The 20,251-nt window shown below is 42.4% G+C and overlaps 1 protein-coding gene across 5 annotated transcripts in view; it reads right to left on the reverse strand.

Annotated features, from left to right (window-relative positions):
* The window catches only part of bsna (bassoon presynaptic cytomatrix protein a), a 125,153-nt gene that overhangs the window by 26,406 nt on the left and 78,496 nt on the right, over positions 1–20,251 (reverse strand). For all 5 annotated transcript variants that reach the window (XM_086049640.1, XM_086049625.1, XM_086049617.1 and 2 more), the window contains 2 exons: positions 8,279–8,737; positions 521–5,788 (listed from right to left, as the gene is read on the reverse strand). In XM_086049640.1, the coding sequence (XP_085905766.1) occupies positions 521–5,788; positions 8,279–8,737 (5,727 nt within the window). The remainder of the gene's footprint in view (positions 1–520; positions 5,789–8,278; positions 8,738–20,251) is intronic.

The raw sequence follows: 20,251 nt of genomic DNA on the forward strand, positions 1-20,251 counted from the left end.
GTCAATTTTTATTAACATGCTGAAAATTAATATTATATTATAGCACATGGACCACTTTAAAAACCAAAAAATCAACATCCATTTCGCATCACACGTTATATAGACATGCATGATCCTGTATAAGCATTGACACATTCAGAGGAAAATTGTAAATCATACAGTGGATATGACATTTCAACAATGTAAGTTATGACCCCAAAAAACAACACTAATATGATTGTTGGTTTACTATATGCAGTTGCAAACGTATGCAATCACATAAGTTTGGATAAATATTAATTCTACTGACATTTTCCCCCAGTAAAAATAAAACAAATCAGGGCGGGCGGTTAAAAAAAAAAAAAAAAGAATACGGGACATTACATTTTCCCTATTCCATGCAAACATTGTTACAGTACCGTACAATGCAATGGAGTACTGTGACAGGGACTGAATGAACTTAATTAAAAAAACAAAACAAAACCTTTCAATTACAAAACACCTTCACTCAATATATTCTGCTTCCTGTTTTTCCTTATACCTGTTCCTTGATGTTCTGCAGCTCCTGTAATTCTCTCTGCACCAGAATATGCTCCTTCTCTCTGTGCAGCTTCAACTCAATCCTTTCTCGTTCCAGCTCTTCCTGGAGGCGCAGTTGCCGGAGTTTCTCCAGCTCTACGCGCTCCCTTTCCATCTGCAGTAGCTGCTCCTGCTGCCGGTGCAGCCTCTCTGCCTCAGTTTCACCCTCTTTGCGCACAGCACCAGGTGGGGGGAAGGGCGGTAGACCCCCTGCTATTGGTAAACTGGTAGAGGAATCTGGAGGGCCGGCTGATGTGTAACATTGAGCAGTTGTTGCTTGTGTTTGTTGTTGTTGTTGACTGTTCAGGTGCGCTTGGGACATGTTTAGTGGTTGATGCTGTGTGTCAGCTGATGTGACCTCTAAGGATGAAGAGGATACAACAGCCCCTTTACCAAGGTAAACTGGTTCATCTTGGGCTGTAGAGGGGGTAGCAGTCATGGGAACAGATACTGGGGCACTCGCTGGTGCTAAGGTTGTTATTGTATCAGCAGTAGGGACAGAGGTTGATGTCGTTTGGAGAAGACCTGGTCCAGGATAACGGATTGGAGCTTGTCCAGATAAAGACATTCTGGGAGTCACTGGTAATTTGGTGAGGTTAGACAGGGGCACAGGTGTCATGTTTGGGGATGGGTAAGGCCTGTAAACCCCTCTCAGTAGTGGTCGAAGAACAGAAGCAGGCTGAGTTGTAATTGGTAAGGTAGAGACAATGGGTGTCTGAATGGTGGAGTAGATCATCCCATCCGAGGAGCGAATGGCTCCAGGGTACATGGCTCTAAGACTGGCCTGTCTAGCATTGATGAGGTTAGTGAGTGCTTGGTTGTGGGATAATGGCTTCCCATCCAATCCAAAAAGCAGATTTTGTCTCAAGCCAAGGCCAGCTGATAGTCTAGACGTTGCCGGGCCGGTTCCTCTCCCCAAACTCCCAAACTGCATCAGGTCTGGGTTGCTTCCATAGCGATCAATTGAATTGAGTGCAGCACACATTCTACTGATCTCTCTGGCAGTTGTGGCGCTGTACTGAGCTAAATTAGCTTCCTGGAAATTGGCAATGTCGCGAGCAGAGTAGCCATAGTCTGAATTGATGTTAGACAAGGAATTGTATCGCCGTATAGGCAATGTTGGGGCAGGAAGTTCTCCTCCATGACGCAAATCCGTGTATGAGCCATACTGCATCCCAATATAACCCCCATAGCCATGTTTTACAGCATTTACATCCATTGCAATTTCGCCTTGGGCTTGAAGATGCGGTTCTAGTTTAGAATGGTAGGATTGTAGGCCTGCCTCAGCCAGGTTTGTATCAGACATTGAAGGCTGAAGCCTTCCAGGATAGGGCAATGTGTAGGACTTGTGTCCTTCCACTGGATATTCACGATATCTTCCAGACTGTCTCTCTTGATCAGAATCATAGGAAAGAGGTGGTGTGGAAGGAGGCCTTATGCCCTCTTTCTCGGAAGCACCAACGCAGCTTCCGCCAAAAGGAAGTCTGTATACAACATCACAGCAAGCTGGTTGGTTGTCGGGTTTTATCTGGCCTCCTGACAGATCTGCAGCATCCTGTCCTTCCTCTACTTTTATAAGCTGGGTCACTGCCCTGACCTGCTCTTGCCCACCCTCTATCTGTACTACCATACTATGTGGTGTTTTCCCGCCTGTAATCATACCAGGAGGACTGGGCTTTCCTATCAGCTCAATAGGGCCAGTACCGTACATCTCGGCGTTAATGACTGGTGATACAGCACTGACAACAGCGGAGGCAGTGCTGGTCTGGCTGACCATCAAGTCTTTTTTCAGCAAGGGTGAAACCTGGCCAGGAAGGTTGTACCTAGCTAAAACAGATGCCTGTTGCTGTTGTTGTTGCATATGGTGATGTTGCTGTAACTGCTGCTCGAGAAGCTCTTGCTGCATTTGTAACTTCTCTTGCTGTTTTTGTAGCTCTTTCTGTTGAATACTAAGGTCTTCAAGTTTTGCATCAATTTTTGGTATTGATGGATCCAGTGGAGGTGATAGAGGGGGTTTGTTCTGGGAAAAACACACAGCTGAACCCATGCCCTGACCTAAGTCTACTCTATTTTGATAGGGATCGCCATAGACCATTGGTTGTTTGGGCTGGGACATGAACATGGAAGCCGCCACAGTCACACTCACAGTGGTTGGTGTGATGGTTTCCTGGGCGTTCAGATTCATAATCAGAGGTTGTACAATTGTTGACTGTCTGCTCCCCTCTGATCCACCATGGTATTTTCTGCTTTCAGTGGCTAGAGAGGTGAGATCCATTCCTTGATCAGTCATGATGAATGGAGCAGGTTTGGTGGCTGTTCTGAGGTCCACAACACTTCCACCTTGGATCATATGGCCCTGTTCTACCCTAGAAGTGCCTGGGACTGTAGATATGCGGCAGAGGGAGATATTATCCATAGAAATGGAACCTCTTGTATAAATGCTGGCTGTGGTAACCATGCTTGTTCCAACATTGACCTTTTCTATTCTTTGTGTTCTGTAGAAGCTCCGTGTAGGTGAATGTTGGTAAGGTGGCGTATCTGGAGGGCTGCCACATGGTGAATAAGAATCAAATGTAGATTGGCGGCTAAATCGTGTGGGTGAAGACAGAGGGGATGTAGCCGTGTTGACAGTCATTGGACGAGCTGGACTTGGAGGTGGAGAGTATGGCACATCCTGGGATGACTGCTGCCGGTAGAGCCGTGGGGAGACCGATCTATGTGAAGTTTGGGTTCCCTGCGCCATCACTGGAGATGTAGGCCCAGAACCTCCAGAGTCCATTCGTAGTGCTGAATTGAACGTCTGTGTGGAGAACTCAGCTGTAGCCCTCCTGGAGGGGGAGCGCGTAGGACTTTGTGGTGGTGGGGATGGAGAAAGGGGAGGGCTGGTGCTCCTGTAATAAGTTGTATACTTAGGAGAGCGTGGCTCATTGATTCGCTCATTAGCAGTTGTTGGGCTATCTCGAACCGTGACACCTCGAGTGTCACCTACTCTTCTGGTGATGACCTCTCTTTGACTATAGGCTTGGGTAATCTCCGCAATCTTGCTGCATACACTTGAGACTGTAGCTGAAGACGTGGCAGGACTTGTGTGTCTGCTATACATAGAAGACTGTGTGGATGTTATAGTGTTGCCTGTACTTGTTTGAGAAATTGTTACAGCATCTCTAGCATAAACTCCATAAGCTGCTATTGTAGTGGCAGCTACTGTTGGGGTAATTCCATTTTTCCCCGCTTGGTTTTTTAATCTGTCTTTGTGTCGGTCCTTTGAAGCAAAATGTTGAGTTACTTTAACATCAGGGATGCGTCCTCCTGTTTCAGCAAATGAGACAGGAGCGGAGATCTGGGTGGGGCTGGTTCCTGGAGTTAAAAGGGCATTGCTTTGCTCCAGTAGTTTTGCAAAGGCAGACCCTGTGTCGAGAAATTGCTTGTCTGGGTAGGAGCTCTCAAGCTCTACTTGATCATCAGTGGCCTGCTGCATCTTTGTGATGTTCTGAGATGTTTGCCGAATCTCCTCGTAAATATCAGCTTCCATCTCAACTGTGTCATTGTCATATCCTGTTTGATCTTGTTCATAGTCATACTCGTCATCATAACCTTGTCCGTTAATGTCTTCTTCGTAGTACTGACCGTGTCTTACTGGAGACTGCTGCTGCTGTTTCTGTTGCTTTTGAAGCAGCTCTGCCTTCCTCATCATCTCTTCATAAACTTCCTCAGCACTCTTTAATGGCTTGGAAGTGCTTGATGGCGCTATTGTGGTTGTTATTGATGATTTCTCAATTGGTGAGTAAAGGGACATGAAGGTAGGAAGGTTGTACTCACTGCCTGACTTATAAAGTTTTGACTCATAGCCCTCAGCTTCTGAATCCAGACTTTGAGGGGAGTATTCAGAGGCAGAGGAACGATGGAGTTCTTCCATTTCGGCAGCTTGCCTCAGCTCCTCGGTCGGAGAAGCATCTTCAATGGGTGAAAGATTACTGGGTGGTGTCTTGGACCTTTCTCTACGTCGTTGAGCCCTTAGCTCCTCTTTATCCCTCTTGGTCTTGCGTGCTGTGCTTCTGATTCTTTGTTGTTCAACCTCTCTCATCTTCTCCTGTTCTCTGAGTAGTTCCTCTTCCTCTCTCAGTTCATCTTCTTCTGAAGAGTCTTCAATTGTAGGAAGTAGAGGGCCGTGAGAACGATGCCGTGCTTTTCTCTGTTGCTTAGCTTCTTCCAACCTTTGTCTCCTGCTAGGGCTACTGTCACTGTCCTCTTCCATTGATGAGATAGATGTAGGAGACTGACCTGACCCGTAAGAGGATGCGGAAGTTGGTGGAAGAGTGGAAGAGTAGTCTCCACGAGAGCGCTCTTCAGGAGAGCCAGTCAGACTTTCCATCTCCAGTTCAGGTTCTCGATCAAGGCTCAAGTCATTTTCGTTACTGAGCTCAATATCTCGGCTGTAGCTGTTGGTGTTATTGAGTTCAATGGTTTTAAAGCGCCTTAGACCACCTTGTGATGCCATCAGGTCTTCCTCACCCTCTTCCACTGAGCTTTTGTAAACATCAGTGGAACTTTTCGTTTCCTCCTCAAAACTGCTAGAGTGATGCTGTAAGCGGCGTTTCTCTTTTGCTGTGTCAGATATGATGTGCTTATGGTGGCTTTTCTTTCGCTCATAGCCATAGCCTTCATCTTCCTCATCTTCATCTTCCTCCATGTCGTCCTCCTCATCATTTCCCTCATCAGCACTCATCTCCATTATCTGTCTCCTCATGAACTCTTCATCGGTCATCTCTGTGGGCTCAACTTCCTTTTCCTTCTTCTTCTTTTCCTTCTTCTCCTCCTTTCCTTCTTTCCGTTTACCCTCCCAGTCTCCTCCATCTTCTTCTTCTTCCATTATGTCTTCAAGTTCCTCATCTGAGTCATATGCATCTGGCGGGATAGACAAAGAGCGTGGGCGCTGCTTCCCTCTGTCATCCATGTCTCTATCCCTGTGCTTCCTTCCTCTTCTGTCCACTTTGTCTTCGGAAAGGCTCTTCTCTAGCAAAGGCCTCATGGAGCTTTCCAACTTGGTAATTTCCGAAGGGCTTGGTGGGGAGCCCCGCCCGCTGATGCCCCTCTCACTCAGTTTCATCTCCTCCTCTTGAATTAGTCCTGTGATTTCACTGTGGGAGCTGGAGATGCCGTCAGAGGAGTAACCAGTATCACTGAGGCTCTGTGGGCTGCGTGACAAGTCATGTGTGCTGTTTTTTGTTTCCTATAGAGAGAGACAAAAAAAGAAGATTTTAAGGTCTCAACGGGCTACACTTTGCATGCAATATATGTCACCTCCCATCCATCCATTTCCTCAACCACTTATCATCACTAGGGTGGCAATATTCACTAATCTTATTGGATCCAATTCTAAAACTCCTCTACAAATACAAGTATAATCTACGTCATGTTTATCAAGAGTTTGCAATTATATTAATCACATACACTTGCATCACAACTTGCATCACATGACCAAGATTTATTGTCATTTATGACAAGATCTTAGCGATATTATTTGATGGCCTCAAAAATAGCTAGCATAGCTAGGAAAGAGGATTGCTACGGTTGGACAGCATTCTTACAGACCCCCCCCCCCCCAAAAAAAAAAACATCAACACCCCCACCTATTGCTTTTTTAACCATTAACATTGAATTGAAAAAGTATTTTCAAAGAGAGCAAGACATTTTAAACACTTTAGATTGGTCAAGAATAAAAAAAAAAAACATGTGAGGACTGGCCACTGTTATAGATTTGTGTGAAACTATGAAATTACCACCCAACAGTGACAATATAATGCTTTGGAACATAAATAGGAGCTATAAATTATTCATTTCAAATTCATATTTTCAATATACATATTTAACAGAAGCATGCATTCTTTAGTTATTAATTGTAGCTTTTCAGTAATAATCAAGATTTATTCATGAGCTCTATGTACAGTATGTGGCTAGTGCTGAATTCTTCATAACTGATCTATATAACGTAATATTGCAATTGAACAAGAAAAATAAAGTGAATTTTGATTTACCAGTAGATAAATGTAAGGTCTAAATAAGACTGCAATGTTAAAAATGCAACATAATAATTACTACAAAATTCACTAGTGGCTGACTAACTCCATGCAAATCAAAGATGTCTGGCAGCAACTAACATGGTGTAATGAAATTGAAAATGATTGAAACAATGCAAAATACAGAATGAAGGATTATGCAAATCTTAGCAAATGATGCAAATCTATTAACAATTACATTGCGTGAATCCCATGATTGTGAATCACATATATTTTGTCCTTTTATAATGTGTCAACACATTATAGTAATATACTACTGTAGTGTTTAATGGACACCATCACCATCCACTGTTTCCAGAAAATACAAAGGTCTGGAAAAGTCAAGTCATGAAGGAAAAACAGATTTGAAGTTGTTGACCAGTTTACCAACAGAAATGCCATACAGGAGATGTGCACTTCTAGTCGTTCTACCTATTTATTGTTAATAATGTTGAAATAACTCTTAACAGTGCATTAGAGAAGCTCTCACTTGACCTGATTTCTAACACTAATGTGCATGTTCCTTGCATTTCAAAAGCTCACAGAGCTGCATTATTTCAGTGAACTGCCTTATTGATTTAATGTTGTACGTACATGTTAAAGAATATCAAATAAACATATATCTGCAGCCAAGTAAGAAGAGTCCCCATCCAAAACCCATGACTGCTTTTAGTGTGTTTGGCAACGTCAGCATTCTGCCAGAAGGAAATCCATAGCTTGCTTTATAAGCAGCTTCAGACCCTCAATATTGGAGGATGAAGTAACTGTTCCAACCTTCACTTCACACAAAGAAAATTACTATCAAGAATTGTGATAGTTTATATTGAGAGTTCAAAGTCTTCTTGGGTGTGGAAACAAATGCTACAGTTTTTAAATGAAAAATACAGGATTCCTTGACTGTCCGCAACATGACATCGATGAACAGGCCAAAGATGCGTTGTTGGTGAAGATATGGGCCCGATTTTGGTCGACTGGCGCATGTGCGCTCGGCATAAAAACGGGCATAACTTGATTTTCGCTAAGTCTAGTCCACCATGTTTGGGGCCGTGTTGCATCTCACGGTCGTGCTTCGCCCGACAATTTGGTAACAGAAAGTAATCTGCCCTTGACATAAATACGGGCGCATTGTCATTTTGGTGCCAGGGCAATGATCTACTTCAGCATGTTTGTGAATTTGGTATATGATAATGTTATCATAATCATAATGATTCATTTAATTTATGACAGAATTTAGATTTCGGCAACAAATCTCAAGGTGCACAAGCGTGACCCATGCCGACAAGAGTTATAAGTCCTGGAAGGAGAAGCAGTTTATGTGTATGTTGATCTGGTAACAATACGGACATACATACAGTGTACTCTGTCATTAGGTAATCAGGTCCATTTGAACAGGGATCGTTATGACAACAAATGCATGCGTAAACTTAGCTGCAATGTAAAAAATAGAATAAAATATGGCCTTGCTTATTAAGTACCAACGTACCCTTAAAGGTACTTCTGGAGACTTCCTATAGTCAGAATAAAAGGCTTGATCCTGAAGTCATTGCTTCACTTTGATTCAAAGTGACAAAGAAACACAATGTAATATTGACGCTGTCATTTTGCATTGGGTAGATGTCAAGAAATGACAATGAGGAAGGACTACGAATAGTACAGTTGCTTACGTCATAATGCCTTGTCTTCTTAATTTCCTTGATTGGTGTTATTTGATCTCCTTTCTTGAGTGTGGTTTTGCTGTCTTTGGCAGTTTGGCATTCTGGCTCCATCTTGAGCTTTTCATCTGTGGTTTTCACCTTCTTCTGGATTTCTGCTGTTGGTCCAGTTGATGTAGCTGGTATCGTGTTCTTGGGGTCTGTTGGTAGCTTGGCAGTATTCGGCCCAAACTGTTCGCTACCTCCAGTTCCCGACTGCGGTTTCTGTGTCTGAGGCTGGGCTGGCTTGGACCCTTGCTGATTGGTGGCTTTATGGAAAGGACTTTGTTGACTAGCTGGAGCCTGGTGGCGTGGTGAGCCAGAGGGCTGATGTTTTGGGGACGGGTGAGGAACTGGGAGAGGAGGTTCATCGAGACCTCCTCCGGACATCAGCCGCTGGGTTTGGCAGTTGAGACATAGCCACTCTTTTTTCTGAAAGACAGCACAAATCATGACAATTGTAGTAAACAACATTTGAAATGATTGCCGTAATATGTTTGGTGAAATATGTCTGCCGGTATTGCGGTACTATCTTCCATTCATATTTTCTGCATTATATGCCACAAGAAATTTGGGCAGCCTGCTACTGAATGTTTGGAATCAGGAAAGTCAGTTTGATTCTCGGACCTAGAGTGACTCCACTATATTGATCACTATCTCATGCAATATAAGAATGACGATCGTCCAAATTTGAAATGTCGTATGACCTTTTTTACTCATTTGACTATAGAGGTTAAATTTAATTTGTAACATCACTCATGTCAAGCCATTAGTATACATTGTAGGTATGGATTCCATCTAAAAATACAGTGCTGCTCTTTGTTACATTTGCTTCGTTTGTGACCAGTTTCTATGCTAAATAACTTCATTAGAACTCAGCAAGCTATTTCCTTCGTCTTTCGCACTTGTGAGCATGATCACTGCTTTCATTGCATCCTCAGCTTTCTCTCTTCAAGTGCTCTCACACTCTCTGCTCCCCTTTTTTCCTTTGACAGTGAGAGCTATTTTTACCCAGAATTGCATTGTTCTGCTTGAGCATACATCTCCCCCATCCTAGCTGTTGCTTTAGGCTGCACTCTCCTGCACTGTACACTCATACTTACTTGCACACACACATGTTCACCCGTGCACATTTCTCATCAATGCAAAATGGAGGAAGCCTGTCAAGTTGAATGCTAACCAAGAAGTGAGTGATGACAAGCAGAGGGAGGCTGGGGAGGAAGGATTGGAGAAGAGGAGGAGGCCAAAGGGTGCAATGAGGGTCGAGTGAGTGATAGCACACGTACATGTGAGGCATGTAGACACACACGGGCATGCACACACACACACATTAATTGAACACTTGCCTCAAAGTATGTGCCTCCCCGCTGAGGCTGAAGCAAGTGGAGGAAGAAACTAGAGCTGCAGTTAAAGTGGGCATCAGGAAGCCACTGATTATTACGGTGCCAAAGGTGCTTCAAGACAGTTTGAACTCACAATAGGGGTATCAAGGGGTATGCGCATGTGTGTGTATGGAGTTCACTTTTAAAGGCTGACTTGACGAGCATGGAGAATTTGCACCCTTATGTTTTTTCTTCACAGCAAAACCTTTCCCCTTCTAGTGTATAATTCTGTATGTGGTTTTAATGCTAAAGCACTACCACTAAGGAAAACCTTATGAGGCTTTTATTACATATACTCAATATTAGTTACACCTCCATAAGCTCATAAAGCAGCAAACCCCCCGCCCCCCCCTAAAGAAACCCCGCAAATTTATGTCACACCATTTCAAACTACACCCACATTAATAAGCATATTGTTAGTTTAATACCACTGACAGGATTCATGAAAACTGAACATATATTTGAAAAGGCAGAATTCTCATGAAGTCACACAGATGCCCCTAATATTACGGCTGTTAAGTCATATCGTGCCAGTATTAGTTTTTGGTTGAATTGAAAATGGTAATAAATCCGTTGGGTTCGTTTTTCATACTGTAATGCACAGAATTGAAAGGCTGCTGCTTTTGAAGTGGAAGTACAGGTCATGGCACAGAAGAAGATAACAGCAGTGTGAGTGAAGTGTACAGTGTTGGGAGCCCAACTTTAATACTAGCGCTGAGGGGGAAAAGCCTTCATGACTACAATTTAAGATCTTGGGGAAGTCAAGAGCACACACTTGTGTGTTCGGGTAATGCAAATCAGGGCATACATCTGGTAACTTTACACAATGAAGAATATCCATTTTTGTGATATGCTTTCATGTTAAGAGTGCAAACATCAGTGATGAGCCGGGGAGGCCAGTTAGGCCCTCTCAACCTGCCTAAAACACTTTCAGAAGCACTGACCTACACTTTCAACCTAAATTCCGCAAAATTTCATTCATCTGTTGCCAACAGCCCACCTCCACAAAATATGCCGGTAAACAATTTTAGTTTTGAAATGGAGTTTCTCCCAAAATTGAAGCAGTTTATTCCTCAACTCCTCTGAAGTTGGACGGTGCAATCATTGATCTTTTCACATTAAACAGGTGCTTTGTCCCATCACCTATTTATTCTGACTTGAGAAGGCGTGTGGCAACCGCGAAGTTGACAGGTACTTGAATAGTGAGTGACAAATCTGTCACAGTGATGCCAAAATCAAATCCAATTGTTTTTGCAGTCCTTTGCCTGTCAAAGGCTATTTGCACGCAAACTCTAAATCACAAAGGCATCAAACTTAAACCATGTCCCAGACTCATTTTGACCAATGTTATGCATAAAACAGTGGGAAAAAATAGATTCTGATTGCATGTGACCTTATAAGGCCTAGATAGACCAGACCGACATCAGAGGTCGTGAAGTGTCATAGAGTCTGAAAGCGCCGTCTGATTGGTGGAGTGACCACCGTCGTAGTGTCATAACTCGTCAGGAAGCATCTGGTGGGCGTTTACGCATGTTGAATCGGCGTCGCCAGTGGGGACATTTGGTCACTCTGATTGGCTGTTAGCTAGCAAATCAACGCTCGGAGCACCAATGGGAAGTGACAAATCGGATAAACAGTGAGCACGCCTTCACTGCCTTAATCTTCTTACAAGTACAAGAGCGAGGGTTGACAATTTAAGTATTTCACCAACACTGTGTCAAGAATGTGATGATTTACTTCGCATGGGAGTTCATCGTGAGCAAAGAACATAGCTGAATGCATTGTTAACGTTTTTATAATCCGCCCCCAGCCAATAGCTTTTTTTTTGGATTTTTCTAACAATGAGAAATAGTGACTACCGCCGCCGATGGTATGGAAAGGTATTACATCTCACGCATGCGCAGATGGTACTTTAATGGTCAGCGTCGCTGTCTGTCGTTGCAGTGTATTTTTCCAGCATGACGTGCCGACAGCCGGCCTGACGCCACAGGGGGTAAGCGTCTGTCTGTTGGCCAACATCGGCTTGGTCTATCTAAGCCTTTAGGCTAGGTTCACACCGCAGGTCTTTATGCTCAATTCTAATTTTTTGAAAAAAATCAGATTTTTTGTGTGTAAGCGTTCATATTGCATTATAAATCCGACCTCGGTCTTGTCTGCTGTATGAACACATGCGTCGTCAAAGTGGCCCGCATGCGGCAGAAGAAGAGACGACGTCACACCCGACGTTGTGTTTGGGGAAGTAAATGTGGTCCAGCGTGTCGGGGCATTTATACAGTCAAGCAATTCGGAAGAAGGTAGAAAATAAATACAGTATTTGGGGGAAGTTATGAGGAGAGGCTTTAATATCTCATTTCATGGAGACATCACTAACGATGACGTCACGTCTTAACCGTGCGTAAAAAATGAATCTATCTGAGCCGTGGCTGAATTACTACGATCGCCATAAATGTCCACTTTATGCTTCATTTTTCAAGTGGGATTAAATTAAAGTAAAATATAAAGTCTATAGTGTTACGCAAAACAACTTTGCAGATTCGATCCCCTGCTGCCAGCAGTTTCCCTCTGCCTGCGCGGAGCGCATTTTGGGCTCCGGATGATGTCAATGTCGGATTTATGCAACCTGGCCGTTCAGACCGCGAACGCATTGGAAAAGGTCGGATACGTAGCCGATCTAGGACCACATATGAAAGCGACCCAGGTCGCATTTGAAAAAAAATCGGAATTGAGTCGTTCAACCTGTCATAAAAAAATCAGATACAGGTCGCATACGGGCAAAAAAAATCCGATCTGGGTCGCATTTGCCTGCGGTGTGAACCTAGCCTTAGTCCCACTGATTTCAATCTACAGTGGGTACGGAAAGTATTCAGACTCCTTGAATATATGCGCAGCCATTTGCCAAAATAAAAAAGTTATGTTTATTCCTCAATATAAACCCAGCACCTCATTTTGACAGAAAAAATCTGAAATTTACAGAAGAAAATTTATTACAAAAGCAAAACTGAAATATCATATGGTCGTAAGTATTTACACCTCGATGCAATCTATTGAGTAGAAGCACTCTTTGGAGCTCGTACTGCCATGAGTCTTCTTGGGAATGATGCAATAAGTTTTTCACACCTGAATTTGGCCATCCTCTGCCATTCTTCCTTGCAGACCTTCTCCAGTTCTGTCAGGTTGGATGGTGAACGTTTTCGGGTCCCTCTAGAGATGCTCAATCAGGTTTAGGTCAGGGCTCTGGCTTGGCCAGTCAAGAACAGTCACAGTCTGAGGTCCCGAGCACTGTGGAAGACGTTTTCCTCCAGGATATCTCTCTACTTGGCCGCATTCATCCTTCCTTCAATTGCAACCAGTCATCCTGTCCCTGCAGCTGTAAAACACCCCTACAACATGATGCTCCCCACCACCATGTTTCACTGTAGGGATTGTATTGGGCAGATGATGAGCAGTGTCTGGGTTTCCCCACACATACTTAGAATTAACACCAAAAAGTTCAATCTTGGTCTCATTTGCCCAGAGAATCTTATTTCTGATAGTCTGGGTGTCCTTCATGTGTTTTGCGGGCAAGGCTTCCGTCGGTCCACTCTGCCATAAAGCCCCAACCAGTGGTGGGCTGCAGTGATAGTTGACTTTGTGGAAATTTCTCCCACCTCCTTACTGCATCTCTGGAGCTCAGCCACAGTGATCTTTGGCTTCTTCTTTACCTCTCTCACAAAGGCTCTTCTCCCACGAATGCTCAGTTTGGCTGGACAGCCAGATCGAGCAAGAGTTGTGGTTGTCCCAAACTTCTTTTATTTGAGGATTATGGAGTCCACTTTGCGCTTAGGAACTTTGAGTGCTTCAGAAATTATTTTGTAACATTTGCCAGATTTGTGCCTTGCCACAATTCTGTCTCTGATCACCTTGGGCAGTTCCTTCGACCTCATGATTCTCAATTTCTCTGACGTGCATTGTGAGCTGTAAGGTCTTATATGGACAGGTGTGTGCCTTTCCTCATCAAGTCCAGTCAGTTTAATTAAACACAGCTGGACTCCAATAAAGGAGCAGAACCATCTCAAGGAGGATCAGAAGCAATGGCTAGCATGTGAGTTAAATATGAAGGTCGCTGCAAGGGGTCTGAATGCTCATGACCAGATGATATTTCAGTTTTTCTTTTTTAACAAATTTGCCCAAATTTCTACATTTCTGATTTTTTTTTCGTCAAGATGGGGAGCTGAGTCTACATGAATGAGAAATAAAATGAAGTTTTTTTTATTTTGGCAAATGGCTGCAATGACACAGAAAGTGTCACAGAAAGTTTCTGTACTCACTGTATTAGGAAGTGCGTGTGTATGTGTGTGGGGGAGGGGGTATACATGTGTATCCATTGTTTCGATAATTGTAAGTACAGACTAGTGTCACACTTGTTGCTCAGTTGAGGACCCAAAAGCAGGGGAACAAGGCAGGAGTGCAGAGATCGAATGGTTTAATTTAAAGTAAAGGCAAATGATGTTCTGGGATGGGCAAAAATACTAAAGTCCAAAAACAACAAGGATCAAATGAAACAAAACGCTACGCCTTGAATTTGATAACCGACAGCAGACCATTGACAACAAACCGAGAAGGACTGAAAGAAAGCAGGGAACTAAATACAGGCAAATTGACAAGACAACGAAGAACACTTGGACAAGACACAAAGGGTTGGAGGGAGCTGATTGGCTAACACAAGGGACTGGAATGACAAGCACAGATGGACTCAATATCCTAATGAGAGACAGACCAAGGAACACAAGGGAAAAACATGAAACTCATTTCAAAACCCAAACTCAAAAGACAGACTATGACAGACAAAAGTCCAAAATAATCAGCTACAGACACTAACTTGTAATCAAGCAATAAGACATGGAGTGTAAATCCTGAAAAGCTTGAATAATGTCCTGTACTTTCGACACAAAATGTAACAACGACTTCGCCAGAATTCTTGCAGCTGCTCTCTTGTCTTGAAATCAGTCCAATGTTATTCTATTTATCCACAGAGCTGCCCCCAAATGAGCTCTGCTGGGATAGCAACAGAAAAAAAGTTGACCAAATTGAAGTTCTTGCCTTGCCGCATATACCCTGCTGGGTATTAGAGTATTAGCCTTGGTGTAAGGCTGTGAGAGACGGCAGCCTTTGAAGTGCTGAAGTGTGGACTTTGAAGAACAGGAAGCATTACTGCTGCTACTCCCCTTTGAGGCTAGGAAGTGATCAGACAGACGAGAGGAGGGAGGCTGGAAAAATCGAAATGAAGTTGTGATTGATGACTGACATCAGTCAAGATGGAGATACAGTACTTCTCTCTTGTCTAGCATATGGAGAACTTCCAATTGTGAATCTTAGATGGGATGATGGCTTGTTGTTGTATCTTTCTAATCCTATTCATTCTATAGAAAATGCTTGGGAAGAAAGAGCGTGTATTAAAACTACACTACTCCACTTATTTCACACAATTTTGTGGACAGCTGGTGCAAGTGCCTAGGAGAAGCTGTAAATTCTCAGGTAAAGGTGTGGATCCAGGAATTTATTTACTCTGTGAGTCCCAAATGGCCTTCTCACAAACAAAGAACAAAATATGATGATTCACATTGCTTTCCCACGCCTTTGTTCACACGTTCACTCTGCTGAGTAATATTCACATTTTTCTTATTTCACTCTTGGTATGAAATATATCAAATGAAGACGCATAACAACTATAAATACCAGAAGCTTTGTCGTCAACACAAAACTGCACAACACAGTTCAATGAAACGGGAAGAATAAAAATAACCCATGTGTATGTGTAACACTTTTTATTACAACATATATAGCATAACATATTTTTCCTGCATTGGAGGATGCGTGCACTTAATTGCTGCTATTCTTTTTTCTATTCTATTTTCCTGTGGTGTGTGGCCATTTTGGGCAAATGCTCCTCCAGTACTTGCAGATGAGGAGAAAAGGAAGAAGTTCACACAGCAGCCACGGAGGGATTGGATAAGAGAACGAAGCTGTGGAGGTCAGGCGTCGGGGGTCAATTTGAGGCGGATGGCGAACGTAGAATATTGGGCGAGGAGTGTGAAGGAAGTGTGAGCGGAGGAGAACAGCATAGACGATAAGGACATTAGTGAATTAGTGGAGAGAAAAGATGTGAACAGTGGAGGGAAGAACAGAGAGGAGGCGGAGGAACAAAAATGAGCAGTGAATTAGTTCTGCTTCATGAAACGGGCACTTCTAGCTGAGAAGCTGCTTTGGGGCCCTTTGTGTGTGAGCGTGAGGAAACCCTGCACTATTTCCACTGAGTGGGAATGGCTGTCTGTCTCAGTGTGTCAAGCGTTCTAATTGACAGGGCGTCTTTCCAAGATAGCTCTTCCTCTAACTCGATGTTTGACCTTTTTTAGCCACTATACTATTATCAGAATGGGGCAGCAACAATATCGTTGTTAGATTATCCTGCTGTCACTTTGTCTGTACTCTTCCCATGGCAGTATTTTTTTAATAGTACTCAACATATGTATGATCCACTTTCACTTGAAACGCTGATATGAATGTCTGTGTAGACATATTTATTAGTCAGACGTCCTCATCTGACTCCATCAAGCAGTGGCATCTGCCCTTCACAGCGCGACTCATGTCACCAGTGTTTTGCTGCTAGGTCGGAGCTCCCTCGCTCTCTTCTGTAAGCGAGCATGTGTGTGTGCACTCCCACACCCAATTTTTGGACTGTTTGTGTTGGGTCAAAATTCTGTGTTATTTCTTAAAAATCAAATTAACTATATGTTGGGTTATATACCAGTAATGTTTGGTCAAAAATCAACCTTACAGGCCCTTACACAGGTGCCAGATGTACAATTTAATTAAGTACGACTGCCGGCCATGACAGCCACAGACATACTGTTCATATGTCTACACACGCAGCATCATGGTCAAGTCAACGACACTTTTGACATTTGGATTTCTTCAGTTATCACACTGTTTTGGTAAGTACTTCACACATTGTAATCTTTTGAAAACGACTTGCCTTGTAAATGAGCGTGTGTGTGTTGGACAGGACGAGTGCTGCAATCGTTTAAAAAAAAAAAAAAAGGCATTCGTCTGCCGCCATTGTTGGATGTGACATCTCACAAGAACTGTGCGTTCTCCAAATAATGTTCCATATTAACTTTATGTGTTTACTGTAATTGTAATTTAAAAATGTAAAACTGCCCATCATCCCCGACTGTTATTGTTGCTGAAATTATGTCAACATGAAGAATGAAGTGCTTGAAGATAAAGGCACATTTTTTTTAACTTTCACTTGTTGTTATTAGTGCATTTTTGGGGAAGGGGCAGTATCCTTAGCATTATAAATAAAATAAATAAATAAATAAAATAGTGGAATAACCCAAGTATTTGCATTGTTTTGACCCAATTTCTTGTGTTCATTATCCCTTAATTTTGGGTCAAAATGGAATAATGAAAATGGAAGGGATGGTTCCTTTCCAAATATCTAATAATGGTTTCCAATATCTGGGCATTAATATCACAAGGAGCATGCAAAAACTACCAGGAAAATTTCTTTGCACTACTTGGTGAAGTTGAATCAGACTTGAAAAAATGGAGACCACTTCAACTTTCCTTAGCAGGAAGGGTGAATTGTGTTAAAATGAATGTGCTCCCGAAATGTCTTTACCTATTTCAATGTATCCCTATTTACCTTCCTAAATCGTTTTTTAGAACGATCGACAAAGCCCTCACTTCATTTATATGGGATGGGAAAAGACCTAGACTACGTTTGGATCTACTACAGAGGCCTAGACTAAAACGCGGCTTGGCACTTCCAAATTTTTGTTCTTGTTCCGGTACTTCCAGGTCCGCCACTTCCTTCAATATAACTACCCTCATTTTCCTAATTATACCTTCAATGTCCGTTTTGGACAAACTATTGGAAAGCACACTGGACCCAAATAAACTAATCTAAAAAAATTAAAGTTTGTATATCCTCACTCAAAGATATATCTGTTCAAAAGGTTATAACGGACTGGGAGAATGAATTGGGAATAAATTTGGAGGGAATATGGAACACTACGCTGCGGTTGGTGAACAGAGGTACTTCATGTGCAAAATTAAATGTAATAGAATTTAAGGTCTTGCACCGCAGTCACTACTCGAAGGCAAGACTGGCAAAAATATATCCGAATACGGACGCAAGTTGCGATCGGTGTCATTCCAGCCCTGACTTCCTACTGGTCTGAGATTTTTGGCATGATATCTGAGGCACTTTGCATCGATTTCCAACCCGTTGCGGCGACGGCCATATTTGGTGTGGCAGATGGGAATTGCCCAATGAATAGAAAAAAACACAAAACCATAATTGCCTTTGCGACACTGCTTGCACATACAAGGATATTGCTTCATTGGAAATCCAAACACCCGCCAAAATCATCTTTATGGGTGTGTGATCTAATGCAGTTTATCCAACTGGAAAAGATAAAATACTCACTCAGGGGATCTCGGGACAAATTCTTTTCTGTATGGAACCCAATACTGTAACACTTGAATGGACTCAGAACTATGCCTACTTGATGAACGGAGCGGTCAATATTGTTGTGTTACCTTAAGACACGTGAATCAGTACAGATTATACAGCTATGTAATGTATATATGATATTTGTTTCACTGTCATTGTATTTCAAATCTCTGAGTATTTTGATTTGTTTTTTTCCTTTTTTTTTCTTATAGTCAAATGTCTCCTCGTGTTCGTGGGTCGGGGGGAGGTTTAGCTATATTGTAAAATATGGGCATTATTCTTTGTATTGTTGTTGTTTTTTTCTCTCTCTTTGTATTTGTTTACAAAGATACAAGACATTGTTTGTGTCATATAAATGATGCTCAATAAAAATAAAAAAATTTTAAAAATGGAATAACCCAATTTGTTGTATTCATTCAACCCTAAAACTGAATAACCCAATTTTTTGGTTCAAATTGACCCAAGTCTGGGTCGGTCCTTTTTTAACACAACAGTTGGGTCAAATTTAACCCAAAAATTGTTATTTTTGACCCAACTGTTTTTAGAGTGTGTGTGTGTGTGTGTGTGTGTGCGTACATTAACCCTGACACCCAACTCTGTGTGCTGATTCAGCCTCCACACATGTGCCCACTTTCTTTATGCAACCACTGCAGCCAAATGACATCTGGGTCATTCGGCATTCACTATTCAGTGGTTTCATTTGCTTGTTTAGGGTAGTTTGGCAGTACCCAGTTGTTCAAGAAATGGATTACAGTTCTTGTCGTGTGACTCAAGTTATAGTTTGGTGTAGTACACTTTGTAGTATTGTATCGTCAGAGCTGGGCACTTGACCCTTTTTTGCCGGTCCCAGCTCTGCCCAGCTCTGCGTATCGTATTGTACAATAGTGTAAAAGAACATGAATTGCTGTAATATCAAAACAGTTATAAGGGGACAAATACAGTGTTTTCATGAATGCAAATGTAAAGTTAAGCAATTACCAAAATGTAACTTTGATGAAAATTTCCGTGCATTCTATAAAAAAATCACTCAAAATGCTCAAGAAAACAGGCTGTCTTGGTATACAAAGTGTCATCATCGATGTATTTTGTTATTGTTTGTTAATTTGATAACTATGCCCCACACAGCGATGCATACACGTGTGCCTTAAGATAGAGCAGCATGTGGCTCAAAATAAAGATTTTACTCGCTAGTATGAAGCACACATACAGTAGGGCTCTATCTTTTCATACCTCATGGAAGAGCGGCACAAGGTGCGGCCAAAATTTGCGCATGGGCGGGAAAAACAAAGTATTTTTGCAGACCCGTACAAGCGGGCGTAGTGTGGCACATTTTAAAAAGGCTGTTTGCGTCGTTGTGGCCGTGAACACAGCTGACTTGATTCGCTGCCAGTCGAAGCAGCTCCTCTCAATGCCTTGAAATGTGTCACATGAGAGGAGAGTTGATAGTCCAGAAGAATAAACTGATTTGCTTGTGTCCTGTGACAGGTCAAGGTGCATAAATGACATTTATACGGAACTGCAAGCAGATCTTCTCGGTTCTAACACAGATCTGTGAAGAGGACACTTGGATTCACCTATCACCCGGATCAAATATTTCTGAGTGGACCCCTAAGAATGCTTATGTCAAGGGTGTGTATGAATGAACTGATAAAAAACAATGATACTCAACATATTGAAGAGAATGAATATAAATCATATAAATAACAGGATATTGACTGAATTCAGTCGCTTTGGCAACCCTTAGAAAGAGCAAATATTATTACATGGGTATTTCCTCAGGTCATAGCATGTGAAAATGACAAAACCATTGCTCAGCCTTTTTTCATCATCCAAACGTAGAAAAGCTGCTGGAGAGATTTAGCTGCAGCAGCAAATCCGCAAGGTAGTTGCCCTGAGGCCATGGACCGGTGTGTATACAATCACATCGAACATCATTCATGGTTTGTGACAACACAGCTGGGAAATGAGGTGAGCGGTCAAAGGTGAAATGAAATAAAATGATGTACATCACGGGAAAAGATGCAGTGACATTAAAAAACGCTGAAAACTGTAGATGTGGATGTA

This window comes from Filicampus tigris, chromosome 1 (assembly GCF_054856515.1).
Source record: "Filicampus tigris isolate MCC_2025a chromosome 1, RoL_Ftig_1.0, whole genome shotgun sequence".
Lineage (NCBI taxonomy): Eukaryota > Metazoa > Chordata > Actinopteri > Syngnathiformes > Syngnathidae > Filicampus > Filicampus tigris.